At 31.9% G+C, this 15060-nt stretch overlaps 1 protein-coding gene across 1 annotated transcript; it reads left to right on the forward strand.

Moving 5' to 3' along the window:
* Nucleotides 1–12349: 12349 nt before the first annotated feature.
* LOC145953470 (zinc finger BED domain-containing protein RICESLEEPER 2-like) lies at nt 12350–13717 on the forward strand. The gene has a single exon (XM_083067429.1). The coding sequence runs from the start codon at nt 12350–12352 to the stop codon at nt 13715–13717; it is 1368 nt and encodes a 455-aa protein (XP_082923555.1).
* The last annotated feature ends 1343 nt before the right edge of the window (nt 13718–15060 follow it).

Raw genomic sequence — 15060 nt, forward strand, 5'->3', positions numbered from 1 at the left:
GACCCACTGCTTTTTGCAAATTAATCAAGTCAAATTCATAATATTGCATTTATCAATTCCTAATTTTGTGAATGTAACTGTAATGAAATCATGGTTGTTAAACATTGTTAAACCGGAACTAGTGTTTTGTCTTGTATTTACTTGTCAGTGTTTTTTTTAAAGAAAATTATTTTCATTTACTTATTATTTTCAAATTTTAAGACAATATTAATTATTGTGTTATCAATTATAACCTTATATTTTACTTGATTTTCAATTAATTTACAAGTGACAACTTATATAGATTTATTATAAATTAAAGTAAAAATTAAAGGAGTATAATAAGAAACATAAAAATTATTCTATAAAATAATAAAAAAATTTATGACACGTATTGATTTGTGGAAAACAAAATGAGTATTATAAAGGTATAGAGATAATATTTGATTTGGTTTAATTGGTTATTCATCCATAAGACTACAAAAAAGAAATTGTAACAAATAAGCTTTGGATGCCTTTTTCTTCATAAACATGTTACCTTTATGCGAATTATAGCCATTTGATCTTGTCGACGAGTGAAAGCTGAGTCATTATTCCATTGTTTCTATTATTTCCCATAGTTACCTGAATTTAATCTTGTTACAGGTGCAATGTCACCAAAAGAATAGAAACTAAAGATTCAGTGCTATTTTAATTTAATTGAGCATATATTATTTATTCTATATGGTCTTTTTATTTACAACGAAAACAAATAATGGAAATGAGACTAAGTTGAAGTGATGCATTAGAAGTTATGACCTAATAGTTCCACTACTTTTGTTCCTTTGTTTTTTCTGATCAAAAACAAAAACCGTTTCTCAAAAATAATGAGTGATGGTGTTGAGTGATTAGGGCCCATTTGCTTTGCGAGGTTGATTCGAATAGGCCTTATGCCTATATTAATTTGGGCCTGCAAATTTAAAGCCTCCCACTAGTTAATGTTATTTTAAAGGTTTAAATATGTTTTTAGTCTCTTAAATTTAAGGTAAATTTATTTTTAATTTTTCAAATTTAAAACTATTATTTTTAATTCTTGTAATTTTAAAAATTTTGTTTTAGTTTCTCAAATCACCAATAACATTTTTGAAAGTGACTAATTAAAATGGTTATACAATATCAACCGGATATAATGCGATGTTTTCACTAACAAGAAAATCAATAAATAAATTTTATGCAATAATGTTTGATACATTTTTTAATAAAATTTGAATATAAACACTATAATAAGATTTTTTTTGAAATTATAGGGACTAAATACAATAATTTTAAATTTGAGAGACCAAAAATAAATTTAACCTAAATTTGAGGGAGTAAAAATGTATTTAAGTATATTTTAAATTTGATTTGAGCAATCACTAAGAATAGAAGGTAAATTAGATTTTTTACACTTTCCTCTCATCTTATACATTAGTCTGAGTAGTACTAAATTTGATCTCTTAAAATAAAATATTAGGTTTGAATCTTCTGTATGTTAAAAAAATGTGATTAAAAAAGAAAATCCTATTAAAAATAATCAATTAGATTCTCCAATAGATATTAGTCAACAAAATTAGTGAATAATTTGTATTAATAATATAATTTAAAAAATAATATAGATAACTTCCTTTCAAAGATGAACATGCATAACATTTAAGCTTATTTTAATGTAATTGTGTTTGTGTTTTTTTCTTCTTCTTACGATTCTTGATATGTAATAGCTAGTTTTGAATATCACCTATCAATTTTGTAACTTTAGAAGATCAAATAGAGTTTAGATAAATTTCAAAGTCAATAATTGGAATATTTAAAACTTCATTCTACCCTTAAAAATATAAAACAAAAATAAGATATTCAAAATTAGTTGTTAGTGATATTGAAAGTTGCAGAAAAACAAAATATTATTAGGATATATATTTATTACTCACCGGTATCCAAAAGGTTTATTTACATTAAAAAAAGACAGTAAAAATCATTCATATATACTGAAAATAAATTGTATAAATTTTGTAAGTGTATCACATCTCTTAACTTAATATTTTATCTTTTAATTTCAAGAACTGTATGTAAAGGCTTTTGGGGTGTCTATTTAATTTTATATTTATTATTTGTTTTATTTTAAAGTTTTTTAGAGAAAAAATTTAATTTAAAATCACCTGAAATTCAACATCTCGATTTTTAATATTTATATTAATTTAAATTATTAATTTTTATTATTTTTAATTAGTTTCCAATGCTAATAAATATCTTAATATAAATTAAATTGCTCCACCTTTATGTATATTCGTTTAAAGAGTACATATTTTATTCTCAATTTAATTTAATTATATATATAAGTTTTGATTTATTTTTCATATATGATAAATAGCACTAATTTGGGTGAATGTATTGCATTATCGTTAAAACAGTAGAATACATATTGAGTTTTTAATTATGGTAAAGTTAAATTTTATATATTACATTTAAAAATGTAAAGTTTATAATATATCATGTGTGATATTTTGTTAAATCAAATGACGATCTTAAATATCTTAAAAATTTTAAATTTTAATGATAAGAAACAAAATATGTTTTTAAAGTAAAATTATTTTTACAAAATACACATTAGATGAAACATAAGACAATTCTTTAGACAAATTTTCATAAGCATTCGGTCTTACTTCTTAAAGTTTTAAATACATATTATTTATTATAAGTAATGACTATTTAGTGCATGACAAATCAATTCCTTAATAAATTGAACAAAGAAAGCTTGTTGAAACTCACAAATCTGTTAAAGAGAATAAAGTCATATTCTGCACAAGAAACAATGATAGGCGGATCCCTTAAATTATAGAAAAAGTCAATAAAAATTTATGTAGAACCTGCTCTTTGTTGACACACCACAGAAAGTTCTTTTTGTTTCTAAAATTGAAAGTAACCTCCTTGATCAGATAAGAAATGACAATTTAGTGAAAAACAATTAATGCAAGTATTTAATGTTTCAACAAACACTTCTCATCTCAAGGGACTCAGGACGAAGACGGACATACGAAACAAGTTTTTGAGGAATCATCAAAGTGTTGCAGCGGTCATCTTTATCCAAACTATTATATAAAGAACCTCAAGAACAAAAAGAATGATGATGGACTAACTACGAAAAGGGAATATCATACAAATATTTATTCATTCTTTCTATAAAGACATTTTGTGATTAATTGATTATATCACACACTACAAGAAAAATGTTGATTTTTGATGGAAATTTCTGAAGGAAACAGATAGGGATGGCAAATAAACCCGTACCCGTGGGTAATACCCGAACTCGTCCCGACTTTGACGGGGAATACCCGCTTTGACCGGGTACGGGTACGGGTACGGGTACGGGTAAAACCCGATAAATGAAATCGGGTACGGGTACGGGTACGAGTATATACTTACTCGCCCCGTCCCCGTCCCCGTCCTTGTCCCCATCCCCGTCCTGGTTAAATACCCATCCCCGGTTTAATTATTCTTAAAAAATTAACATTTCAAAAATAATTTTCTAAAATCTAAAGGGCCACGTTGAGCAACGCAAACACTTAGGGTTTCAATTTTCAAATCCCATTCACACTCCAGCCTCCGACGACCAAGCACTCTAGCACCGCACCAGCCACAGAGCCACTGCACCAGCCACTCTAGCCTCCACTTTCTCCCTCCGAGCGGCTCCCTCACCACGACTGGTACGTCTCTCTCTCGCTCAATCTTCTTTCTTTCTTCCCTCGCAGTCCACTCGCTATGCTTCGCTGGTCCGCACGCCGTCGCTGTCGGCGAGGCTGGTATCCGTCGAGGTTGCGCCGTCGATTTACAGTGCTGATATGATACGCCTTCCAAATTCAGGGACTGAAGTGGATATTTTCTCTTTGTTTGTAGTTTCATTTAGGATTCATGGGGTGGTGTTTGTTTTCAGTTTTTCATGTTTCTGATTAGCTTCTGGGTTATTTGCAGACAAAGGCAGACAGCTCTGCATCATAAAAAATTGGGTATTTTTTTCTGTTTGCTGTTTATTGCTCTTCACAACACCATACACGGTGTGTGATGAAACTATGTTGATGTGTTTACAATTTTTGCTGGTAAATTGGCCTATTTATTTAATTTATCTATGGCCAGTTTCTCTGTTCTAGTTTTCTTGATGCGTTTACTTGCGCGTGTCATTTTTTTATGGTTTTGGATATGTACACTTGTCATATGCCTGACCTCCACCTAATAACTTAAGCTTCTATGATAATTAGTATTTGACAATAATCAAAGTAGTAAGGCACGTAAAGGTGCTATATCTCCCAAGTAATAGCCTTTGTGGTGAGAGGTACTTCTCACAGCTGCTTGTCATTTCCAGCCATCTTTAAAAAGATAATAAGAGTTGATTCAGTGAAGTTATTTATTTTGATTAAATTCAAAACAGGGAGAAACCAAGAGTGGAAATTCCCCTTTAATAAACCAGCAGAGTAGAGTAGCCTTGGTAGTTCTGAGATTGCTACTCACTGAGAGACTTTTTGCGATGAGAATTCAAGAGTGGAAGTTCCTCTTTTATGAGCTAACTCATGAAGGCCCTTGCCTAGGCCAAAAAAGCTGAGCTTAAAAGGGTCATTGCCTGAATGACCAAGAGGGAGCCTTTGGCAGTTTGATATCATTGGTGTTGCCTTAGCACTAGCTTTGCCCTGGTGCTAATGCTATCACAATTATGCCATAGTCTAATTAATTATTTTGACTAAGATACACATGAAATCCTTAAAGCAGTTTTGAGTTTTGACTTAGTTTTCACTTTCAAAATGATTTTGTCTTGTTCTGGGGCTTGAGCCTCTTTATTTTACACCAAATAAAATGTTTATTGATAATATTTTAATATTGATACATATGATTTTATTTATAGGCCTATTTGGTTTTACTGTTTTACAGTGCTGGCTTATTTTTCCCACTCTCAGTACCTCTTTTATATATTTATTTTCCCTTTTGTTAAGTCACACTTCATAAGTGATTTCTTGTCTTCTTTTTTATTTTTTATTTTTACTTTATTGAGTTTGCTTTACCCACATTGGATTTCTATATGTTAGTTTAAATTAAAACATTTTAATCAAATAGGTTGATTGTTTTAATTATATTCAATTATATGTTGGGTTCAATTAAAGAATACTAAATAGAGTAAGGTTTTAACTATCAACTGAAATGTTCCTTTTCGTATTTTATGTTTGCTTTTGGTATTTTAACCATTTTTTGTGTGAACTTGCATGCTTGTAGAGAAAATGAACAATGAAGATCAACCTTCACAAGAACCAACCCCACAATCTTTACAACAACCAATTCCATGTCAAGGTTCTGCTGGTACTGGTCAAGCATTGATGAATGAACTACTACAAGCACCTTCAGAAGCATCTGATCAAGTAGAGTCAACAACACAAACAGAGAATAGGAGGCTAAAAAGTGTTTTGTGGCAACACTTTGAAAAGATTAGAATTGATGGAAAGGATAAAACTAAATGTAACTATTGTAACAAATTGCTTGGAGGAGAAGCGAGGAATGCAACAAAGCACTTGCACCACCATTTAGATATATGTGTTTTAAAGAAGGCTTCTAAAAGTGGGAAGGGGGGACAAACAATGCTTTTTCCTAAGGTTTTAGGACGTGGGAAAAAGGAATTGCCATGTGGTAGTTATAATGAAGAAAATGCAAGGAGGGAGCTTGCATTGATGATTATATTGCATGAATATCCACTTTCAATAGTGGACCATATTGGGTTTATACGATTTGTAGCAGCAATTCAACCATTATTTCAACTTACTTCAAGAAATATAATGAAGAAAGAGATACTCGATATCTATGCAGATGAAACACAAGTTGTCATGAAGCTGATAGATACAAATGAAGGAAGAGTGACAATTACATCAGATATGTGGACTGCAAGCAACCGAAAAAAAGGGTATATGGCTATCACAGCTCACTATATTGATGGCAATTGGACCTTACAGAGTATCATTTTGAGGTACAAAGTTTCTTTAATTTATAGCTTTTTTTACTAATTGGTTTTGCATTTTTTTATATCTTTTTATATGACAATATGATTATATATATAGGTTCATTTATGTTCCTGCACCTCACACAGCTGATAGACTTTGCAATGTATTGATTGATTGTTTGTTGGATTGGAATATTGATACAAAATTATCCACTATTACTTTGGACAATTGTAGCACAAATGATAGCATGATTGAGAAAATTAAGGATAAGTTGCAGTTAGATAGACTAATTCATAATGGATCTTTGCTTCATATGCGTTGCACTGCACATATCCTCAATTTGATTGTGAAAGAAGGGTTGGGAGTTGTAAAAGAAGGCGTGGAAAAAATTCGGGAAAGTGTAGCATATTAGACAGCAACACCTAAGAGGGTAGAAAAATTTGAAGAAACAGCTAAACAATTGCAAATTCCTTTCAACAAAAAATTAACTTTAGATTGTCCAACAAGATGGAATTCCACTTTTAAGATGCTTGGTATTGCTTTGTGTTGTAAGGATGTGTTTTTTCGATTAAAGTAGCGTGAATCTCAATACACTTGTTTGCCAACTGAATCACAATGGGAGTTTGCAAAAGATGTTTGTGGGAGATTGAGAATGTTTAATGATATCACAGAAATAATTTATGGATCCAAATATCCAACTGCCAACATTTTTTTCCCAAAAATTTGTGAGATCAAACTTGCAATAGATGAATGAGTAAAGTCTCCTAATCAAATCATTCACAATATGGCAGAACAAATGTTAAAGAAATTTGAAAGTTATTGGAGTGTCATTCATGATATCATGGGAGTAGCTTCTGTTTTAGATCCAAGGTACAAAATGGATTGGCTTGAATATTATTTTGATAAATTGTATGACATTGATTGTGATTTGGAAATTAGTAGAATTCGTCAATTGTGTTATGATTTGGTTTCTGAATATCAAGCAAAGAAGAATGATGGCTCTTCTTCTGGGTTTTCATCATTTGAGGAGGGAAGTGTTGGTGATAGTGGCATGAGTAATTTTGTAAAGTTGATGGCAAAAAAGAAAAAAGCTAGAACTTCATCTATGAAAACAGAGTTGGATTATTACTTGGAGGAAGATAATTTACCTATTACATCGGATTTTGATATCTTATCATGGTGGAAAACAAATGGGTTGAAGTATCCAATACTTCAAGCAATTGCAAGGGATGTTTTAGCCATTCCAATCACTACTGTAGCTTCTGAATCTGCTTTTAGTGTCGGCGGTCAAATATTAAGTCCTAATCGTAGTCGACTTAATCATATTACCGTAGAAGCTTTGATGTGTACTAAAAGTTGGCTATGGAACTCAGACTATCTAGGTAAATTAATAAAAAATAAATTAGCATTAATGGTCAATTAGTAATTTTGTATCAATTCAAATTAATATTCTATATTTGATGTTTGTAGGTGCTAAAGCCACTAAAGAAAAAATTACTTTAATGAGTGAAAGTGGATCTGATGATGAAGGTATATTATATTTTAATATTACAAATTTTCAATTTGATTTATCACATCTAAAGTTTATCTTTTTTGTCTGCAGGTGGATTGCATGCAAGTGGAATTACTGAACATGTGCAAAATTAATAGATGTTGTAAGTGGATTTCAATTTCATTACTCCAATCTAATTTTTCAATTCTAATTTTTAAAATTTTCATTCATAACTCAATTCTAATTTTTTATAAATTGTCTTATGATAGATGCATTGAAGTTTAATGACATTACTCAACATTTTTCACTTGCAAGATGAATTTTAATTTTTATTTGACAAATTTCAGTTTATTTTGTTATTTCAACTCAACATTGTGGTTGTTTATTTGTGACATTACTCAACATTTGTGGTTGTTTAATTTGTAAGATTTTAATTATGTGTGGTTATTTATTATGATGTGAAATATTTGTAGTTGTTTAATTATTAAGAAGTCTCTTGATTAAAATATGAGATAAACAAACAACCCAATTATCATTGTAATATGACATAAAGATAAGTTAAAAATATTTTTTTTTTGTAAAAAAAATTAAATTTTTTACGGGTACGGGTACGAATTTGAGTCGCGGGGACGGGGACGGGTATCATGAAACTCGTACCCGCCCTGCCATGTTGCCATCCCTAGAAACAGGTAAATTTCCGACAGATTTTTTTTCCGACGAATTTCAATCCGTAGGAAAAAGTGACGTCGAAAAAAAAATCTGTCAGAAATAATTTAATCCATCGGTAATTTTTGACGGAAAATTCTGTCAAAAAATTTCGTTGGAAATTTCCGACGAACATATCCATCGGAAAATTTTGTCAGAAATTTCCATTAGAAATTTTTGACAGAATTTTTCGTCAGAAATTATTATTATTTTTTTTTATTTTAATAAATTTATTAATGTAACAATCCTCATATTTGGCCTCTCAAGGATTCTATTTCACTGTTTAGCGTGTTTTATCCTTACTTGTGCAATTTCTGGGAAACTTCCTAGAAGGTCACCCATCCCTATACTACTCCAGGTCAAGCACACTTAACTGTGAAGTTCTGATGAGTAAGCTACCGAAATGTATACGTATGTTGTCAGTATAACATGCACAAATTAATTCATTTAAGTCATCCTCAAATATATAATCTCATACTTGTACTATAATAATAATATATAATAATTTTATATTACGAATAATAATAATAATATTAATATTAATTATTCTTTATTTATATGTACTTACTTTTATAATTAACATCTACTTATTTTTATATATAAGATGAGTGATTTTAATTTTGGTCTTTGTAAATTTTTTTCTTTATTTTTCATTCTTGTAAGATTTATAAAGATTGTTTCGTACTTGTAGAATGAGTAAAATATTTTTCTTTGATTTTCATTCCTCTAAAATATAAATTCACTAGTTTGATTATTTTAAGGTAGATAAATATTATTTATTTTAAAAAATAAAAAAAATTTAGATGTGTTAAATATCGTATACGTAATTGTTGTAGGTGACACCTAAGATAATTATTTATATTTTTTTTAAAAAAATAAAAAGTAGTTAATAATGATTACATAAAAATAAGAATTAAAAATAAAAATTCCAATTTTAGAAAATAAAAATAAGAAATTAAAAATAAGAAATTAAAATAAGAAATAAAAATAAAAATTAAAAATAAGAATTAAAAATAAGAAATTTCCGACATATTTATATTTCCGTCGAAAATTTCTGACGGAAAAATTTTGACGAAAATATAAATCCGTGAGAAATTTCTTACGGAAATATCCGTCGAAAAATATAAAATTTCCGACGGATTGATACGAAACAACATTTGTACCAAAAAATAACTATTGTATGAAACAACATTTGTACCATAAGTTTACTCAAACCTAATCCCTTAGAGCAAGAGCCTAGGTGCGGATATTGAATATCAATTCCTTGAGTACGCAATATCTACACCCGCATTACGGGCTAGGGTTTAAGACTACTAATGGGCCAAGCTCCATTCCTAGATACATTTCCCACTAGGCATTTGTTTCAGGGCTAGTTTCAAGGGTTATTTTCCAATACCCAATGGAACCTATATCATGCAAGGAGAATCAATCCAAAGCAAGCATTAAGAATAGAAACATACACAACAATGAGTGAAACAACATATATATATATCATAAAAAACGTAAGGATTACAATAGAATTCGTTGGTTACATCTAACCTCACAAACAATGGGTAGAACCACTCAAAACAGTGAGGGTAAATACAAAATAGAGATGAAGAACCGAAGGAAAGACCCACACACGAACGACTCCAAGCTCCGGGAATCCCTTCCACAGCTCCTAAAACGCGCCCAATGTATGAATCAGGAGAAAACCCTCGAAAGTGTCTTCAAATAGGAGATTGGGGAGTCAGATTAGGGTTACACGCCTGGCGCATAAGTCTTCGCGCCCGGCGCAGGGCCTTCCAGGAAGGTCAAGTACTCTCTGCCCCAGGACACGCCCGGCGCAATTCCTTTTACGCCCGGCTCAATGCCTTCCAGAGAGTTTGAGATACTCTTTGTCTCGATCATGCCCGGCGAGGATAGTCTCGCGCCCGGTGCAGCTCTGACTTGCAGAGGTGAGATACTCTATTTCTCTCAAGTCCAGCGCGGGTCATCTTGTGCCCGGCGCAGTCACTCTTCTCTGCTCCTTAGCTTCTTAGATTTCCAATCCTATGGGTCTTCAATCCTCAAGTCTCTAGCTTAATACCTGCACAAAAAATGAGGTGTATTTAGGTATTGTTAGCTAAATTTGGGTTAGTTTTATCTGCACACAAGATTAACCAAAAAGAGAACAATTATATTGCAATGGTTCAAAGGATGAGTAGAATTGTTTAATAAGTCTTGTCCAAAAAGAAGTATAATTGAGACTTAACAGGCTCAAATAACAGATATTCTTTTACAGACAAGCATCTCCAAGCCCAACCAACAAGTATTCTCTTACAAACAAACCTCTCTAGGCTCAACTAATAAGTATTCTTTTACAAACAAGTGACTCCAAGCTCAACCAACAAGTATTCTTTTACAAACAAGTCTCTTTAAGCTTAAACCCAATAAGTTAGAGTTACTAAGGTTTACAAAGTTGTTTCGTCTTTCTATCAAGACATGATACAAGTTAAGTACAAAGAACTTTACAGAAAGAATGTGTTTAGTGCAAATACTTGCAAAAAGGTTCTTCTATTTTTTTCCTACTTTCTTTGTGATCATGAAGCTTCTTATATAGTAGCCTAGATGAAGATGATCATTGTAAAAAGCTTGAGGGTTACTCATAAGTTTGCTTCATCTATCTTCGTTACAAGTTCCTTAAGGTGAAAAATGTCTGTTGATGCATTAAATGCTTGTATTAAATGTGTTTCACCAAATTGTTACTTCTTATTTGATCAAGAAGGTTACTTATCGTCTTTAGGATATCAAATGAACTATCTATAGCATATGTCAGTGAGAAGCAAGTTTTGTATCAACTTTTGTTGACTTTCTTTGTGATTTCAGGGATCTATACAACCTTGGTTCTGGTGCAAAACATGACTTCATTCTCTTTAATAGATTTGTAAGTTCCAAAGAACTTTATTAGTTCAATTTATTAAGGAATTACCAAGATATGCAATAAATGGTCGTTAGTCATTATAAATGATAAACATTTAAGACTTTATAAAGACATATTGTATGCTTTGTCCAATAACACATCGTCTCTCTAACAAATTGCGTTTTATGTTATGTCTGATGAGTAATTGACAAAAAAAAATGTTCTTTTAAAAAAATATTCTTTTAGAAAAAATGTTCTATTTGTTATCATTAAAACTAGGGGTATTCAAAAAAATTAAAAAAACTGAACTGAATTTAAAACTAGACTGAACCATTTTTAAACAACTAGAACCAATTATAATAAAATTGAACCAGATTTAATTTTTTAAAATAAAATAAAAACTAAACCTATTTTTTTAAAGGTTTGGTTTATTAATATGTTTGGATTTCCAGATGCTCGCTAGACACTCGCATTCACTTTCACACTCACTCTGTTGCTCGCTCGGACTCACACTCAGTCACTCACTCTGTTGCTCGCTCCTCGCTCGGACTCGGAGAGGAGACTCTCTCTGTGACTCTATCTCTCGGACTCGCACTCTCTCTGTCTCTCGCATCGCAGTCTCTCTGTCTCTCGCACTCACTCTGTCTCTTGCATTCTCTCTGTCTCTCAGACGCTCGCACTCTCTCTGTCTCTCGCACTTGCATCACCCATTCTTAATAGTTGGCAATGGCAGTACCCAAAGCCCCAAATTTCCAAGTGAAATTAGAGGAAGAACCCTAATATTTGGTGTAGTTTCACAAGTTTAAGGAGGTTAGCTTTCGTTTCCTTTTCTGTCGGAACCCTAGTTTTTGCTGTAGTATCTTCTAGGTTTTAATTAGCTTCTGTTACTTTGATTAGCTTTAGCTTATGGGTTTTAATCTAGTTTTTGTTCACAGAGGATATTTGTCTGTTGTGAATAGTAATTGCTGATATATGGATATTTAAAATTTTTAGGTCTATGAAGGAGTTTTATTAATGTGTTATTGTGATTAAATTTATTGTTGTTCAATCTATAGATCTTCAAGACAGCTACATCAATCAATGGCTGATCAAGATGACATTTTGCCCTTTGAGACAACAAATCATTTAGCTTCTCCTCCACCTACTATTGTCTCTAACGCAAGTAGAATGCCACCTCCTCGTAGTTTTGATTAACGTAAAAATCGATCTAAAGTATGGGATCATTTCACTAAGGAATCCAATGAAGATAAGATAGCTAAATGCAACTATTGTGATAGGTTGATCAAATTTGAAAGCGGAACAAGTGTAATGCGAGCTCATCTATGTAGATGCCAAAATAACCCAGATAAAGAAGCAAGAAAGAAGCAAAAGTCAAATTCATCCACAAATGTTGTTTCTTCTCCTTCCTTGGCTAGGCTTAAAATTGACCAAGAAGCATGTTGGAATGCATTGGTCAAAATGTTCATAGCAATGGAACTCCCTTTTCGAAATATTAAGCATGAAGCTTTGCGAGAATTTTTAAGCATTATAGCACCTTCTCTTACTGTCTACTCACGCACTACCCTAGCACGTCATATTTTGAAACTTTGGGATAGTGAAAAAGCAAAGCTAAAAAAGTTTCTTTCTCGAAACTGTCATAGGGTTTGCCTCACCACTGACATGTGGACTTCACGTCAAAATCTAGGTTACATGTGTTTGACAGCTCATTTCATCGACAATAACTGGAAGTTGCAAAAGAAGATATTAAATTTTTGTCAAGTCACAAGTCACTCGGGAAAAACTATGGCTAAGACAGTTGAGCATTGCTTGAGTAGTTGGGGCTTGAATCGGGTCCTTAGTTTAACAGTTGATAATGCCTCATCAAATGATGTTGGAATCCAATATCTCAAGAAGAGGCTAATGTCATGGAATTGTTTGGTTATGAAGGGAGATTATGTTCACATGCGTTGTTGTGCACATATTCTTAATTTAATTATGAAAGACGGATTCAAAGAAAATATTGATGCTGTTATGAGAATTCGTGCCGCTATCAAATATGTAAGATCTTCCCCTTCTAGGCTATCTAAATTCAAGGCATGTGTTGAGCAACAAAACATTGAATTTAAAGGACTTGTTTGCCTGGATGTTGAAACCAGGCGGAATTCTACATACTTAATGTTGGAAGCTGCATTAAAACATCAAAAGGCATTTGAAGAGCTTGAGATGCAAGAAAAAAAATACATTGAAGAGTTAGATAAAGGGAAGGGTGTTCCTACATTTGGTGATTGGGAGTTTGTGCGTGGTATCTTGCCATTTTTAAAGTTGTTTTATGATACTACTATGAGTATCTCTGGTTCATCTTATGTGACTAGCAATATGTACATGTTTGAGGCCTTTGGGATTGGAATAAAGATTAAGCAAATGTGTGCTTCCAAGGATGTGATTATAAGTATGATGGCTGAAAACATGAAAAAGAAATATGACAAATATTGGGGCAATCCTAATCGACTGAACATGTTATTATTGATTGCTCTTGTGTTGCATCCAAGATATAAGTTAAAATTCATGCATTGGTTGATTAATCAAAGTTTTGATGGTGTTGTGGCATCTAATTTGAAAGACAAAGTGGAATCAAGTATAAGATTACTTTTTGAAGAGTATAATGGTGGGAGAATTGAGTTTGAAGTTAACTCATAAGAAGCTCGACTCAATGAAGAAGCAAGTGACGATCCTTATGGCTACAACCAGTTTTTCAAATCAACTGGATCTCATAAATCTGAATTAAGTAAATACTTAGAGGAAGCCTTAGAAGAGAGTCAAGGAGATTTGGATGTTTTAAATTGGTGGAAGCTAAATTCGGGTCGATTTCCAATTCTTTCAAACATGGCAAGAGATTTGCTTGCTATACCTATTTCTATTGTGGCCTCTGAATCTGCCTTTAGTACCGGAGGAAGAGTTCTTGATGCATATCGTAGTTCTCTTACACCACAAATGGTGGAAGCACTTATTTGCACGCAAGATTGGCTCAAAGGGAGACTTCCACCATTATCCTTGAATGAAATAGAGGATTTTGTGGAGCTTGAGAAATTTGAACAAGGTAATAATTTTTTTTAATTGCCTTACACTATTATTTTATTATCTACTTAATATAACATGACTAGCTACTAATTGAATATTTTTCTTTATGTTGCAGATATTGTCCCCTTACAAGACGGTGCTTATTCAGCCTCCTCCGTCACACTTGATGATGATTAGAGAAACACTTACATTGTAGTTTTCATTTGTTATGCTTTTGTGTAATCCCATTTAGAGAAAGAGAAGGAATGGGAGTTGTAGGCAGTTTTGGGGAATTTTGTTAGTAGTGGGTCAGGAGCTGTGCTCTGTGGGTATTGCAGATTTTATCTCTGTAATACATTTCATCTTCTTCAGTAATTCAGTATCTTTCATTTCTTTTGGTTGGTCTGATATTATCTTATGCTTCCCCTAGCTGTATTTATTCTCTTTTTCCTTTGATGAGTTTTCTTCTGTTTATGAAAAACATAATTTTGTACGTTCATATCCTCTATATAGATTACCAATGATTCTGTTTTATGTTGTTTTAACTTTTAAAGTGTTTGGTTCCTATTTTGGCTTTCAGCATTACTGCATCTGTTACATGCAGCACGAAGAAAATAAAAACAAAAACTGTTATTGTGATGAAAAATGAGAAGCTGTGGTTACAATTGAATCAATTTCCTAAGAAGGTTTTACTTTTTGCTCATTTTAAATATGGATAATTTACCTTTAGCTCTCTCTTTCCATCAATTAGGCTTTTGTAATTTTCTTTTCCTGTAATACTATAGGTTCCTCTTATGGTAGTTATGAAAGCTATGGGGATGGAGAGTGATCAAGAAGTTATACAGATGGTTGGAAGAGATCCTCGTTATAGTTTGCTATTGTTGCCCTATATTGAGGTAATTAATATTCATACTTGTTATGTCAAATGCTATGATGCTTCTATCAACAATAAATTATAAGAAATTGGAGAAATAAGGGACTTC

Source organism: Cajanus cajan, chromosome 11, assembly GCF_000230855.2.
Source record: "Cajanus cajan strain Asha chromosome 11, NIPB_CcT2T_4, whole genome shotgun sequence".
Lineage (NCBI taxonomy): Eukaryota > Viridiplantae > Streptophyta > Magnoliopsida > Fabales > Fabaceae > Cajanus > Cajanus cajan.

Bases quoted from the DNA above. Each gene is read 5' to 3' on its own strand.
- LOC145953470 (XM_083067429.1), top strand. From the start codon at position 12,350: ATGCGAGCTCATCTATGTAGATGCCAAAATAACCCAGATAAAGAAGCA.